The 15,863-nt window shown below is 43.6% G+C and overlaps 2 protein-coding genes across 2 annotated transcripts in view; one reads left to right on the top strand and one right to left on the bottom strand.

Moving 5' to 3' along the window:
* Positions 1–1,000: 1,000 nt before the first annotated feature.
* Positions 1,001–9,972, bottom strand: LARP6 (La ribonucleoprotein 6, translational regulator). The gene is made up of 3 exons (XM_068410231.1): positions 9,731–9,972; positions 4,952–5,144; positions 1,001–3,853 (listed from the first exon to the last, which is right to left on the bottom strand). Exons 1-3 carry the CDS (start codon positions 9,970–9,972, stop codon positions 2,783–2,785), a joined length of 1,506 nt encoding a protein of 501 aa, XP_068266332.1. The 3' UTR covers positions 1,001–2,782.
* Positions 9,973–12,712: 2,740 nt separating this feature from the next.
* The window catches only part of LRRC49 (leucine rich repeat containing 49), a 44,765-nt gene continuing 41,614 nt past the window's right edge, over positions 12,713–15,863 (top strand). Inside the window, exons 1-4 of the mRNA XM_068410482.1 lie at positions 12,713–12,785; positions 13,633–13,695; positions 14,263–14,350; positions 15,061–15,361. Of these exons, the coding sequence (XP_068266583.1) occupies positions 12,732–12,785; positions 13,633–13,695; positions 14,263–14,350; positions 15,061–15,361 (506 nt within the window). The 5' untranslated portion in view covers positions 12,713–12,731. The remainder of the gene's footprint in view (positions 12,786–13,632; positions 13,696–14,262; positions 14,351–15,060; positions 15,362–15,863) is intronic.

A 15,863-nucleotide genomic window follows, 5' to 3' on the forward strand; every position in this document is an offset into this window, starting at 1 on the left:
ATTTTTAACATTATGGACTGTTACATATAGTTCTCAGTATTTCCATTTAACTGACTTCTGTGTGTCTTCAAGATACTGCCTTGCATCAGATGTAGGACTGCCCCCAAACGGTTTGGTACATGATGACACATGGATGCTGCATATTTTTATAATTAAAAAAAAATTTCCCTGATTATTAATGAAGTAACAGTGTTCTGGATACCTAGTGAAACAGTGTCATATGTCATCTAGAGTTATGGAATGGCTCTTCTGAAGACTCTACTTACCCTGTCACTTAGATGCTCACAGATGCGCTGCTGATTCAAAAAAGCCCACCTCTTTGTGCTGAACAGTATTTGTAGTGCCTCAGCTGGTAACAGAAGTCAGGAGGGAACTTGGAGGATGTCATTTTTGTGAAGTAAAAGAGACAGAAATATATTTGGGTGGCTAAAGAATGATACCCAGAACCAGGGGATTTCTGTACATTGGTCTCTAACTGTGTGTTGCTGCAGTTATTTACCCTGCAGAAGTGTTATGCTTCGAGTAGAAATGAAAGTTGGAAAGGACGGGGAATGAAGAATGATCATCTGATGAGAACTTTGTCGTGCACAGTTCCCAAGTTGTAGAGCAGAAGCTGAAACTTTATGTTCTTACTCTTGCTGGGCTATTTTTCAGGAGTGTGTAACTTTTGTAAGTAAAACTGCAGAGGTTCCTTCTTTGGCTTCAGGTAGGATTATAGTTAATTTTAAGCACGTCTTGCTGAGCCTGCTTGTTAAATTCAGAGTTAACAGTAAGATAACAGTTCATAATATTGTATAAATATTACCATGATGTACAGTCAGAGTGAAGCATCACCACTGAAGTAACCATCAGTAACGGGGCAGAGGACCTTTCCTCCCCCCGCCCTGAATGCAGGAGAAATTCCAAGTAACGATTTCTAGAATTTCATATGGTATAAAGTGAGGTTTAAGCATCTATTCAAGTGCAGCTCAACTTATTTTTAAAGTAAACAAAATAGATCTAGAGTTAGTATTTTTGTTTATTTCCATCTGATTATATGAGATAACCCTTCCAGAATAGTCTTCAAGGCTCAGTCTTTATTCATATCACATGAAAATACACACTTTGGTCCTACTAAACAATACTGTCTTTGGAGACGTATGCAAGCAGAGAGCAACTGCTCACTGCAACATAAGTTTCTCTGAATTCCTTTTGAGACAAATATAGAAAGTCTTCTAAATGTCTATTCCTTATGATTAGCCTGGTAACATACCACAGCTTATCATCATATAACCACTATAAGTATTTACACACTGCTCTTCAGGATCATAGCTTTGCAAATAATGCAGTTACATGAATGATGTATATGCCTGTTTCAATATTTAGGCATTGCAAACTGATACATTAAAAAAAATAATAATGCGGATAAGGGCATTGCATTAGGTAAGTGCATAAGATGATTAAGAGCCTGGAGCCTCTCTCCTATGAGAGGTCTAGAGAGCTGGGGCTGTTTAGACTGGAGAAGAGAAGGCTCAGGGAGCAGATCTCATCAATGTTTTCAAATATCTAATGGGAAGGAGTGAAGAAGATGGAGCTAGGCTCTTCTCAGCCATACCGAGTAACAGGAAAAGGGGCACAAACTGAAACACAGGAAATTCCACCTGAACGTAAGTGTCCTGGTTTGGCCTAAACCAGGCCAATTTTCCTTTCAGTGATTTTTACTTTCAGCTAAGTCTCTTCTAAGTAACTGCACGTCCTGAAACTAATTGCATGTTCTGCAGACAGTGTCTGCTTCCAGGACTGATAACGCTCGAAGTTTGTAGCTATCGCTGAGGCACCGGTAGGGATGTTATGCAGAAAGGTTCTGGCTGTACTTATTCTTAGAGAAACCAAGGTCACTGCTAAATTCCTCACTGCTTACGAGTGAAGAGCCGCAGGGGGGTCGCACCTGCAGGGAGGAGCGGACAGGGCAGGGGACACAAAATTGACCAGCGAAGGTATTCCGTCCCATCCACGTCATTCTTGGTATAAAGTGGGGGGATCACGAGGGCCTTGGCCGGCTTGAGCCTTTGGCCCTTTCTTCTCCCTTCTCACCCTTCTGGTATGGCTGGTGTCCAAGGAGGACTCTGTCTGTTTTCCTGCTCCCCCCCCAATCCCGATCTGTGCATCCCCGAGTCCAGTTCCCGTCCGTTGCTGGGCCCAGCCTGGGCCTTCCCAGAGCCTGCCCTGCAGTGCCGGTGGTGACATGACCAACATCGGGGGAGCTCGATCTTGGTTTTATATATATTTGTATATATTTGATTATTCCAGTATTATTATTATACTCTTTTTCATTGTTATAGTTTATTAAAACTGTTTTAACTTTCCAACCCGTAAGTCTCTCTCCCTTTTCCCTTTCCCTTCCCTTCTGGAGGTGGGGGGGAGGGTTAATAGAGAGCGTCTGCTACCAGTTTAATAGCCGGCCCAGCTTTAAACCATGACAGTAAGGCAACACTTTTTCCTGTGCGGATGGCAGACAGGCTGGGGAGTCTCTATCCTTGCAGGTACTCAGAACCCTAAGTGATTTGCTGTAGTGGACCCTGCTTGAGGTGGACTGGGCAATCTCCAGAGATGCCTTCCAACCTCAACTATTATGTGATTCTGTGAAGTGAATATACAAATATACAAATGATGAGGTCTCTATATGAATACAAAAGCTTTTAAAATTAAATACTGACTTAACTCAGCCACTCAAGTGACAATTTTTCCTCAGGCTGGAAGAAAAGCAGTTGACTGACCTGTGAAATTGTTTTTAAAGAATGATTTATTCATTCTTCATAGCCTTCCTTTGTTCACATCCATTGTGGAACCCTTTAGTGCCATCAGGACCTTTGGGCAGCCGCAGCACCCCTACAGGCAGACCATCTGCGTTTTGTATTTTCCGAGCTAACATGGGGCTACTGATGGGACTCTTCTTTTGTGCTACAGTTTGAGCTTTTCTTCTCTGTACCCAGGGGCTACCAGAAGGAGTGATACTGCTGTCTGAGGAATAATCTGTACATTTCCTAGGAATTTCAGGGCTAGTGCTTGAGTTAAGCTTGCTGTCTTCAGCCAGTGGAGACTTTTTGGTTACTTTTCGTAGTGAAGATGGACTGTTCCAAGGACTTGATCTGGGTGACATATTAGGACTCAAGTGGTTGGCTGGGTGAATGATGGGGCTCAAATTACTCGTAGTATTTGTTGCAGTACTTTTGCGTCCTGACAATGGTGATGTAGGATTACTCTCTGGGTCAGAAGAGCTATTTGCTGAAGATTCATCACCAGCGAACTGAAGTTCCTCAACTCTCTTATTAAGGGATCTCGCCTTCTTAAGACTCTTGCTGGTGTCTTCATCACGGTTCTTGTCTTTGGGAACTTTTTTCTTTGGAGGTTTCATGCCTATTAGGACAACTTTTATGCCAGTCTCTTTCTTTTCAGCACACATGAAGTCATGAGCACGTACAGCAGCATCTACTTCTTCAAATTCTATAATTGCACATTCCTGAGTTCCCAGTTGCGTGTACCGACTGCTGACCCTCCTGATATCGGGTGGTAGCTCCCTACCAGGCTTGAGAATACGAACCGATGAAATTACACCAAAAGTTACAAAGGCTTTGAGGAGATGCTCCATTATCCTTTCTTGCATGCATCCATTTTCTTGTTTGTTAAGAGCCTGCAGCTCAGAAATCGTGTGGATATCATATACCAGTAACATCCTGGTAGGAAGGTTTTCACTTGGAAACACTGGAACTGGAGAATTTCTTCTGACCTTTTTGTTATCATCACTGAGCTCAAGCGTGTCCGAGTACTTCAGTGCATAGGCTGTGGTTCTCCAGTCGCGGGTAAGGTGTTTCACCTTGAAGACAGACACAAGTTAATTAGCACAACTGATCAAACCCACTCAAACTAATTACAGAAAGTTTAAGGCAGATGCAGGTTCCAGTCTACAAACAGAAACCTGGATTTAAGTTTCACGTAGCAGACCTCAGTGAAAAAGTAAGCAGATTTCCCGCTATAATGGGCATCAGTGAGCTCTCCTATAAAGCTCATGTCCTGTTGAATCTACTGAAAATAGGAACTGACACTAAATCTCAAACTGCAAATCATTACTTTAGCTTAAAGCCTGCTCAAGTGATATTCAGTCACTCATATCTAGGTCTGAACCATGACCAAAATGCATGTTCTGTGGGTTTTCTTTTGTTAAATTTGCTGAACAAGTAGTTTTGCCAAGTTTAGGACTTCATTTTATTGAACTGATTTTTCCTCCCTCAAAAATCTTGGTTTAAAAAAACCCCAGACTTCTCCATTTCCAAGGAGTGCTTTTAAGAGTTTATCTGTTATCAGTATAATCTGTGTGAAGTGGTCTGAAGAAACTGGGAGTGCTTTAGCTTCTAGACTGAATAGCTCTGCAAAACTGTCAGATTTAGAATCTTGACAGTGTGTTTCTAATGTAATTTTAGAAATCAGTTACACATATTTACATAGGACTTCCTAATGTAAAAAAAGAAAAAATAAAACCCACCTCACCTTTACTTGACTTCAGTTACCTGCTACTTTATACTACTCTTAATTTTTGGATCTCCATACGTTTGCAAAGGTCAGATTCACCATCCCTTCCCAGAGATAAGAAAGTAATTTCACTAGAATTACTTAGCTACCCATGAGGAGCTGATCTAGAAATGAATTTTATCCAATGTCCTATTTACCCTGCCCTACTCTCTCCCAGAATGATAATTGTGTGGTTTTCCTAGTCAGTCATGAACAAGTTCAGCAATTAAAATTCTGGATGAGAACAAACCTAACTATCACATCAAAATTGAATCAACCTGAGAGAGGCAGATAAAGATGATGACTGTAACTCTATAAAATAAGTTATTTTCATCTCCTCTCTCCTAATGTTTTTAGATTCATCAGGCTTACACAAGGTACTTCAAGTCTTAAAAAGTTAGCATACCTTCTTAAAAGAAGTGAGGAGTTTAACACTGACATAGCCCATCTTATTTCTTCTCACATGCTTTAGAAGGAAGGCATCTTTCTCAAGGTTCTCATCTGAGAAGTAATACTCAATCTGTGCTATTAACTTCTGGATCAGGTCACTTTCTGGTGGTTTCCAGTTCTGGTCAGAGTCTTCATCATTTTCTCCTCCACTGGAAGACAGTTAAATCATTTTATTAACAGATCTTCATCTTATTTTAGTGGATTCAAATAGTTTTTCAAAATGGAAAGGCATAACCATAATGCTGATTCCAACTTACTTTGTACATAGGCACTGAACAGGTATCGCCCTATCCATCTGAGGCAGGAGGCCAGCTCAGAGGATGCACCTTTCCAGTCAGCATAAGGAGACAAGTTTCTGAGCTCATTCCAAAAAGCTGATCTCAGTGTAGAACAATGAGACATACACACTAGCATCTTGAAAACATGCTGCAAACTCAAATCCTACACCAAAACATGAAATGAAGGTGCACAGGCACTTGGTGATATACAAAGTTCCTCCAGTGACAGTGTTTTATTTTTCATTTTGAAGCTATTAAACATAGGCTTGACATTTAGGTGCTTCATGAGTAGTGTCACATACCTGTGAATGAATATTCCAACTTCATGCAATCATGATTTCTCCAGCCTTGTCACTGCACGAATGCAGGAACCAGTATCCAGGGAGTGAGAAAGACTGACAGGACTATTGCTATCTTTACAGGTCGCTTCCAGAGTGACAGAGTAACATAACTAGCAGTTCACCAAGGGGCTTAAACTCTATGTATGTTTCAGATTAAGGACTTTGGTGCAGTAGCAGCTCATGTACCTCAGGAAGAGCTGTATATGCACACATATGCAGGTTACTAAGAAGTCATTCTCATTTCCTCTCTGCCCCTCCCATCATGTTGTCTAAGTATCTGTGCAAAATGGAGCACTACTGAGCATCCTCTCCCAAGAACAGATATTGCAAACATGGATTTGAGATAAATTTCTTTCCACATACAGTTACAGCAGCATGTTTGTTGCTGAAATACAAATGACCATTTAAATTATCTAGCATTGAGGCAAATAGTTCACCCACAGACTACAGCTATAGATGTTGCTATAAAAACTATAATGCACAAGTCTCATCTTAAGCCAGAGTAATTTTTTCTAAAGCTGTTAGCAGTCTAGTTTTGCTGTGGGACCATCATGAAAGTTTCTGTTAAAAAAAAAAAAAAATCATCCACCAAGCTCCCTAGACCCTATAAATCATGTATTACTTTGGCCTCCCATGTACCTCGGCAACAAAAAAGGAGGAGCCACACATTTTCCCAAAATTGTCTTAAATGGCTTTTGCAGAGCTTGTGAAATTGTTAAACAAGGGAGCAGGCATCACACTGGAGTCCTCCAATGGCAATCTGGCAGGGAGGATGCAGGCTACTGAATCACCTTGCCTTTTGGCAGTCACAGAGAGGAACTAGAGACTGTGATCTTAATGCTGACCGACCTGCCACCCATGCCTGGGTGCAGGCAGCAGCACTGCCTAGGCAGGTGCTTGCTGTACATCTGACGGTGCTGTTCAGGTCAATGGGTTCTGCACAGGGAATGTGCTCCCAGGTGTGACAAGTTATGGCAGTTCTCTGAGACCTGTTTTTTTGAAGCTAACAATTTATTTACTTATTATGGTTCTTCTGATGATAGGGCAACACATCAGATATACATGGATACTCACACAATCCTAGAAGTCTCCTTGTTAGAATCTCCCTAGCCACTTAATGGGGCATAGTTCAAAGGAATGAAGAGAGTGAGAAAAATAATTTATCTGACAATGCCAGAAGTGGAGGATAATAGATGAAGTTATGTATTGTAGAAATTTTCACATAAATTGTTGTAGAAGTTCTCATTAATTAAACAGATAAGAATCAATAGAGATGAAAAAGAGTTAGACTTATATTTATTATTCTATTCTTATCTGATAAACACAGGTGGGCTGTCACAATCCATGAATGTTGTTCTCAAAGGTCCTTTGTATAATCCTGACCTATGACTGAACCAATCATCAATCAAAGCTTAATGAGTAGCTAAGCAGGAGTAGGCCTAGAAGTATTACTTTCTGATGCCTTTAGTAAAAAGGATGTATGGTTAACCTTTTCTTTACCTTAAAAGAAATATAGGATACTTAGAAATAAGCATTAATAGAAATAAGGTTCTAAATAGACTTTAGCTATTTTAGGTTAATACTTAGGAGATGCTGGCAGTGGAAACCAGACTCTGGTCAACCCGAATCAAGATGGGATGCTGATCACAGCAAGAACATTAAGGATGGGCTGTCAACGGGAGCCGGAGTGGAACCAGAAGATAAAGATCAGCTAACCAATGGAAAAGAATGGACGTTTGTGTACTCCTGACAATGGACTTTTGTGGACTCTTGAAAAAGGAAGAAAGAGGAATTGAAATAGTGGATTTATAACAGAAGCTTGTGAGAAGTTTGTGATGTAACTACTTATTAGTTTCTATATAAACTGATAGTGAATTTGAGTCAGGTACCATTCCCTGCAGTGGTGGTCCAACTCTGAGTTGCTTTAATAAAGAATCAGCAAACCTAGAGACCTGGACTCTGCCAATTTTTTTAACATTATGATTAAGCTAGCAAAAAACATTCAATGGCCAGCTGTGGGCGCTGATTTCAGAAGGAAGAAAAAACAAGGCTAAGTGTTTATTTTTCATTCATGATAGTCCCTTACCCCACTGCTTCTCATTTGTCATTCACTACCGATTCAGAACTAGTGTAGGCACAAGAAACTTAGAACATTTCAGCATTTTTACATATCCACACTCTGCTAAGAAAAGCTTACCTTCAATTCAGAATGGAGTTTACAGTTTTTTAGAGGTTTTATTAGTACAGAAGACATATGCAGGTATTTGGAAGGTTTGGATGGAAAGAAAATGGAGCCTTATGCTTGGGAAAAAAGATAAAAGTGAACCTCACGTTTGCAAAGATCAGTACCATCCTTACTTACAGTGTTAACATACTGAATCAGAGTGAAACAGATCTCATTTCACCTCTCTAAATTAAATATTGGTCACAATCTGAACTATACACCATTTCTATATTTGGCAGATGGCTCAGCTTTTACAAAATCTTTAGGGCTCTTACAAAAGCCCTCACTAAGTACTGTATGAAAATTCCACCTACAGAAATTTGTAACTAGCTCCATATTAATTCATAGTAATGATCAACTGGTGGTACCTCTAGGCTATCAATCAACTCTACTACAAAGGTAGCTGATAAATCAGTGTCAGTCAACACTGACGAAAAAAAAAGAGCCTAGTATTTATCACAATTTTCATTTACTTATTTCTTTATTCAGAGCTTTGTGACGGATACGCTTGTCAAAACAGGATAGGCTGAAAAACAACCTTTTAACATGGTGACTCATCTGGCTGTTAGTCACACACTAAACATATCTGCATAGAGAATGGGCTTTAAATATCAAAACTCACAAAAAATGTATTAAATTGTCTGGATAGAGTCTAACCTTTTGACAGGTTTTTGCTGAGTCTCAAAAAGAATAAGGTATAGTATTAATAAGCACTACAGGGCAATATAATTTACAGCATTAAGCTGATGTTCCAACAGGCAGTGCAAGTCTGTCAACAAAAACTAGTGGACACAATACTGGGTGCCTACCAATGGGACATTTTACTTACGTCTAGCTACGCTCACCTCCTGTTTCTGTAGTGCATAGTTGACAACTTTGGCAGCTGCAGGGAATTCTGCCTCCCCAGCTACCCCTCTGCAATTTAAAATAATGCATTGCAGTTCATTCTGAGTCAGTGCTAAGATACAAAGCTAGAGAATTGATTAGAAACAATTGCTCTTTGAACAGAATACTGAATTTCATGCTACTGTACCTAAATCTTTATGCGACTGAATTTATCACTGCACCTGCAGCTTTAGTACAAAACACAAGATGAACTGCAGCTAGGGAGCTTTGTCTCTGCAGTTTTCTGGCACAAAAATCCTGGATGTTCCTTTTACAAGTAAAAAAAATCTGGTAGGCATCAGAGCAACTTCAGTCATCAGTAATAATTCCTGCAACTTATCATTAAATACAGACAACGCTATTTGCATTATCAAACAGTAGAGCAGATTATAAAGCGGTAGTTACTTCTGCATTTAAACTGGTCTTGATTTCATGTCTGGTCAACTTGCTTCCAAAGCCACAGAACAGGTCTGCTTGTCCATGCCTCAATTCTACTGAAGAAAATCTCTACGGTTCTATGCAATAAAAGCCAAACAGAAAAAAAAACCCAAAACCAAACCACACGAACCAACCCTAAACCCTTTCTGTAACAGGCAGTGAAATGGAAATGTCGGGGGCACCCCAGCCCGGCGCTTCTCGCTGTGGGGAAGCCGCGTCCCGCGCCGCACCGACGGCGGGGCTGCGGCACCCCCTGCGCCGGGCAGCCGCAGAGAGCCCGGCCCCGGCCCCGGCCCTTCCCTCGGGGGGCACACGCAGCCCGGGCGGAGCCACCGCCACCGGGGGCAGTTCCCTGCCCGGCGGCTGCCGGGTGTCCCCGCTGGAGGGTTTCCCGTGTCTCCCACCCCTCCCCGCCGGCGTTGCATCAGCCGCGGCCGCACCGTTACGTGGCTGCCCGCGGCGGCCCCGCTCCTCGCCCCGCACAGCCAGGCCCGCAGGGAGAGGCGGGCGCCGGCCGGGGCCCCTTCCCTGCCGCCGCCGCAGCCCGGCCCGCGGCCCGGCGGGCTCACCTGGAGCGTCCGCACCGACCCGAGTCCTCCTCGCTGCAGCTGCCGCCGCCCCGCGCCGCGGGCCACGGCGCGCCGCCGCCCTCCTCCTTCTCCTCCTCCTCCTCTCCGTCCTCGGCGGCCGCCTGGACGGCCACTCGGATCTGCACGGGGCCGCTCCCCGCTGTTAGCTCCGGGACGGCGGCCCCAGCCCCAGGCTCCGCCGCCTCGGGGCCCTCAGGGGTGGCCGGCTGCCGCTGGGCCATGGCGCTCGGCGGCAGAGCGCGCCGTGCCGCCGGCCGGCCCCGGCCCGCCGCCGCCGCGACAGCAGCGATGCCCTGGGCTGCGGCAGCCGCTGCCCGCCTACCCCTCCCCTCCCGCTGCGGCGGCGGCGCGGGGCGAGCGGCTGGGGCGGCGCTGCCAGCTCCGCTCCCCGGGCGGGCCCGGCACGGCCGCGGGAGGGTCGGTCCCTCCTCCCGCGATGCTGCCCCCAGTGCGGGGCGCGCCGGGGCGGCTGCAGGCCCCGCGGCCAGCCGGCCGGTTAAAAGTTCCTTCTCGTTCACGACTGAATCGGGACTGCTTTTATTTCAACAGAAAACTACTGGCTCCTCACCGAAGAGCAACGTCCCGACTTCTCATCTCCTTGTACAGCCCTGGGGCTGCGCTCCTGTGTCCTAACGAGAGCGTTGCGGTTTAAGACATTCAAAAAGTTTTCACAGGGGTAAGAGTGGTTTTAAATGCCGAGGATGAGATTTGGAAATAAGATAAACCAAGTGAACAAGGACATGACTGGATATATGTTATTTTTGCAGAGCACTCCTCTATAATTCTGGTACTTAAACAGAATAAAAACATTCCCCCATAAGAACTCACTAAAATATAGAGGTCCCTTTTCTGAAACACGCATTTATTTGTTTTGAACTTAAAGACCATTGCACTATATTTCAGTGGACTGTTTCAGCTATTAACGTGAAATTAATATTCATGTTTTCAGGATTAGAATCTAAAGCATTTCAATTTACCATATAAATATTCATTCTTCAGTCAGAAAAGATCTTTCTTTCAATACCATCTGAACCCAAACTACTAAATGCAGGTTGGATCTTTAAGTCACCACCTCATTTGTGGGATCCTTGTTTTTGTCCGTACAATTCACCCGAATCACTCCACTGCATTGCTTCAATGTTTTCTTCTTAAAACTTTGGATTGGCAAAAAGTGAGACTGCGCTCAGGGGCCAGTTCTTCTCATCACTGTGACAAACAGTCCTCGTGAGTCAGATTTGCTGGCATGAACACAACTGCTGTTCTGCCTCAGTGGGTTTGGCTTATTTTTTAACATGCCTTAAGCAATGAAATATTTTGTTTATGAAATATGCTTCCATGCATCACTAACCAGCTCTCTAGTTCTCTGCTAACGGAAGAACATTTTGTAGTAAGTCTTGGGTAGGGCATCACTTTGCTGTTGATTTCAGTGGGAGCAGAAATACAAACACAAAACACATTCTAGGAGAAAGTATGTACAGGGATTGTGGGTCTGAGTTTGTATTTGAGTTCACAGGAGTTGTTCGCCTTTCCGGGTAGAAAAAAGGTCAGGACCAGTACGAGCAAAGAACTATTTTGTGCTACAGCTAACCTAAACGATGTTTGAGAGACGTTTCCATTTACCTGATTACTCCTCCTGTCGAGGTTAAGTGAACTTGATTTTATAGGGAAGGCCACTAGATCTGTTCTTCTGCTTTACCAGTGGTCACTGCACAGAACTGGCCTTTGGCCTTGTCTACGATTAGCTAATTTCTTTGAAAAGTCCTATCATCATCATCATCTAGTCTGCTACATCTAGTCTGTTAATAATGTTAAGAGAATTACTGTAGATGCAGATTGATGTAATTTCAAACACTGTGTTGATTAGATCTCCATTGAAATTACCAGTCTAATGTTTTATGTATTTTTTTTAATACAGCAATGTTCTATAATGCTTAACTACCAGCAGAGATTAAGCAGTATTTGTAACCATGGGAGAACTTAAAACTAAGTGAATAATGCAGACAAGTCCCTTAGAGGGGAACCCATATCTCAACCGATCTTCTGATAAACCAGTTAGGATTATAAACCCATGAACCTCAACTGCGCAAAACTTTCACAGATTTCTTATGGCACATTCATTGTTGGCACAGTATTGTATACATACCATAAAAAACACCCCCATATTTCATACTTCTTGCAAAGTAAGCCATAATTACACTATTTTTCTGTCAGCCTTTCAGCAAACGGTAACTGAAATGACAATACACAAAGCTAAACCCAGGATATGGATGAGGAAGACACCGCGAGGCAATTCACAGCCCTTCCACGCACACCGTTGCTTTTCTAGCCACTGAGTTCTTGGTACGTGTGTTTCAAAGCACCCACTGCCCATCTGTGGGGCTTCTGAGCTCCAAGAGCTGCTCGGGGTTGGCAGGTCCTGAGGTGCCACCAGCAAGAGCTGACACACGACTGAGGTACTGGCCAGGCAACGGACAGGCCCCTCAGCGCACCGCGGCTCTGCCCAGGCTCTCCCATCAGATCCTCACATTTTGTGACAAGAAGGTACGTCCAGCTTTTGTCTTTTCACGGGTTTTTTATAGTCACTTGCATTTAGAATGCAGGAAAACACAATCGTATCAGTGTCTTTTTACGACGGGGGGGCTGACGGGCGGACAGCCGCGCACTTGCGGGGCGCCCTCCCGCGCCTCCCCGAACCCCACCCCCGGCCCCCTACCTGAGGCCGCCTCGCCGGGCTGCCGGTGCCAAGCACCGCTCCCGGAGCAGGCACCGGGGGACAGCAGAGCGCCCGCACAGCGCGACGCCCCCTCACGGCTTCCCGCCGCTCCGCGCTGCCTCAGCCGGCGGGCGGGGCGCGAGCGAGGCTCGCCGGGAGCGGGCCGGAAGCGGAGGTTGCCCCGGTAACAGCGGAGCGATTTCCGACAGGGGCGGCGGCCGGCGCGGAGGTGTGAGGTGTTGTGAGGCGCTGAGGGAGCAGGTTTACATGGTGCCCAGCAAGTGCCGGCCCGGCAGGGGCCCTCGGGCCGTCTCCGGCCCGGTAGGTGCTGCCGTGGGTGGGGCGGCGGGTGGCGGCCGCTTCTTCTCTTCAGCCGTCGGTGTGTGGGGTCAGGACCGGGGGTATTCCTGTGCTACGCGCCCGCGCGCTGTGCCGCTCCCCGGCCGATGCGCCCCGCCGAGCCCCGCCTCTCCTCAGAAGGGCGGGCCCGGGGAGGGGTGACGGCGGCGGCGCCTCTGAGGGCGCGGCCCCGCCGCGGTTCTGTGAGGCGGTGTGTGACCGGCCGTGGGGGGCTGAGGGCGCGGCCTTGCGCGGGCCTTGCGCGGGCTGGTGCTCCGCAGGTGGAGGATCCCCTGAGCGGCCCGTGCCGCTTCGCGGGGAGCTCGGTCTTCTCTGTGCCGTGACTGGCGTGAGGAAGCTTCCCTGGGGCTGTTTGTGTGCCTCCTTTTACTCGCTGGGAAGTGGATATATAAGCCATGTGGGTAAATATTTCTGTTAAGCGTTTTGATTATTCAGCAGGTAGGTGCTACGTTTTGTCATCTGAATCCAATTAAAAGACGAGCACGTTTTGCCTTTTAAAAAAAAATTCTCATATTTAAATGTAAACGCTTGTTTTCTTCATAAGGAGGATAACATCCCCATGAAAGTCACACTTCCAGTATATTTTTAAAACTAAAAACTGGGGGGTTTTTTGAACTAAAAATTATTTCGTGTTACTTTGTGCTGTGATGTATTCTTCATAATAGTTTTGCAAAATAGTTACCTTCTTGGCATATTTTGCTGTTGAAAATACCTTTATTGTTTTTAAAAAAAGTTACATTCAACTTTTTGTGTTGATACTTGTTTTTAAAAAATTTAATATTCCATTTCTTTTTCTTCCAACTTGCAGGTTAATAATTGTGGTCTTCAGCTGGTTATCCAGGCCTCATCTATAACAGATAAAAGCAAACCAGTAATTGTTACCTTTTTTTTTAATAGTTATATTAATTAAGGCAGTTGTGTGGTACAGCCAAATTTGTACGGTTTCAGATAGGAATTGCCTTTTCAGTAATAATGTGTTGACTTTTAATATAATATCTGATGTATCTGATAGTCTTTTGGTAATCTATTTCATCCTATAAAAGATACATAAAGTAAAAACATGGAGATGTACTATAGGCTGCCATAAACTTAATATATATATATATATATCTGATTTCTTATGCTTCCATCTGTACCTTTCATCCTCCTGTAACTGTGGTACCTCTTATAGAGGGGTTTTTTTCTTTGTTTAGCCAACTGCAGATGAATGTGCTGGTAACTACCATATTTTCATTTCGGTTTCCAACAGTGAAACTTTTCAGTAATAGTATCTTAATAGATTGAATACTCTTTTTATTGGAACAATTATTTATTTTTTTTTAAAGCATTTGCAGAGTTTTCTGAGAACGGTAGTCGTTACTAAGATTGTGTTTGTCTGTGTAAAGACATAACTTGCATTTGAAAATTTTTAACATTTGTCTTAAATATTGTGTTACAGTTTGAATTCAGGATAAATAAAGAACAGTCATCTTTCCACAATAGACTTCTGCAGCATGATCTGGAAAAAACCTACTCAGGAAGGCAAGGTGATATTCAGTAGGGTTTGGTTTTTTTGTGCTTTGTATCTCGTTTTATTAACTAATCAGTAAAGAAAGACTGTAGTATGATTAGAATATGTAAGAGTGACAGCTTTTCCGAATTGGCTACAGTAGTTCCATATAATTACTGCTGCATCACGTCCTAAACCTGCTGTCCTTCTACTGCCTAGTGCAGATGGCTTTTTTCATCACTTTTTGCCCCTCATTCTGTTCATGGAAGAGCATCCTTTCTTCTACCTACAAAGCCCCAATCTATCAAGTGCCCTACTATACATTCCCTCAGAAGCCACACAATTCTCTACTGTAACGTTTTACTGGATGTTTAACATTTTAATGTATTTAGACAAAATTAGTTTCTAATTCAGAACCCTGATATGAAGAGGTAGTTTTCCTATTGTGCTTGTGTGCTTTTGGCTTTGAAAAGCAAGATATTTGGTGATATCACTGCTAACTGTGGTGAAACCTGGAAGAGCCTTGAAAACACAACACTTCTTGCAACACTGCTGCTGCTTGCCTGTCATATAAAAACAGTGATTGGTTAGGATAGGAGATCAGTTTCATTATTATGGCAATTCTTTATTCATTCTGGTAAAAAATAAAGACCAACAGCTGTTCAGAATGGGTTGATTTTTAGGGATATTATGCAACTTATTATGGAGTAAATTTAAGTCTTCAGGTTGGTTTTGTTCCCCGTACAGGAGACCAAAGAGTATTAAGTCCTTTGGTGCGTAACAAGCAGATATGTCTTCCAGTACCATCCAGTCTGGCAGAACTTTCTGGTTTGGAGTTGAAGCAGAATACAGGTTCTTTATCAGGATTTGGCGAGTCTTGTATTCATACACCTATAAAATCCAGATCCCGACAAAGCAGCCACAGTATTAGTTCACATGCTTCAGGTAACAGTGAAAATTTGGGGAGCAGTTCATCAATAACATTTCCTGTATTGCAACCTACTGCTGAAGAAAAAATACTGAACTCTGACAGACTTACCCTGGAAAGGTGAGAAGGTTATGGAATGCATGCCCCGTAGCTTGCAACTCTTGTGTCTGATGGGCTAAAGTGGTGCATGTCCCGGTAATGCCTGTGGTCAATGGTATGAGTGGTGGGCTTGTTTTTGTTGTATTTTGGGTATGTGTGTTCTCGAGAAATTCTGTATTAGTGTCCTTGTGATGAATAAATCCATACAGCAGCCGTCTAAGGCAGTTGGGACTTTTCATTGTAAACTGAGGAGCTAGCTTCAGAGTCAAATGCAAGTAATCTATAGAAAGAGGCTATGTCTCCATTAGTTCAAATATGATACATTGACTGTACAATGGTCTGTTGCTTTTTTTTACTTAACCAGGATGCACAAAAAGGTTTTATCTGAAAGACATTTAATTGTAAATATGATTGTGGTTTTTTGGTTTGTTTGGGGTTTTTTTGTTTTTTTTTTTTTTTGGTGGGGGTAAGGTTCACGTAGTCCAAAAAGTTTTGTCAGATCAGTAGGACTCCTGGAATAACC

Source organism: Nyctibius grandis, chromosome 11, assembly GCF_013368605.1.
Source record: "Nyctibius grandis isolate bNycGra1 chromosome 11, bNycGra1.pri, whole genome shotgun sequence".
Lineage (NCBI taxonomy): Eukaryota > Metazoa > Chordata > Aves > Nyctibiiformes > Nyctibiidae > Nyctibius > Nyctibius grandis.

Excerpts from the sequence above, each read along its gene's own strand:
- LARP6 (XM_068410231.1), bottom strand. The coding sequence starts at position 9,972 with ATGGCCCAGCGGCAGCCGGCCACCCCTGAGGGCCCCGAGGCGGCGGAG. Across the intron at positions 5,145-9,730 it reads GGTCGGTGCGGACGCTCCAG|TGGAGGAGAAAATGATGAAG; the intron begins GTGAGCCCGCCG and ends ACTGTCTTCCAG. Across the intron at positions 3,854-4,951 it reads TCCTCACTTCTTTTAAGAAG|GTGAAACACCTTACCCGCGA; the intron begins GTATGCTAACTT and ends TCTGTCTTCAAG.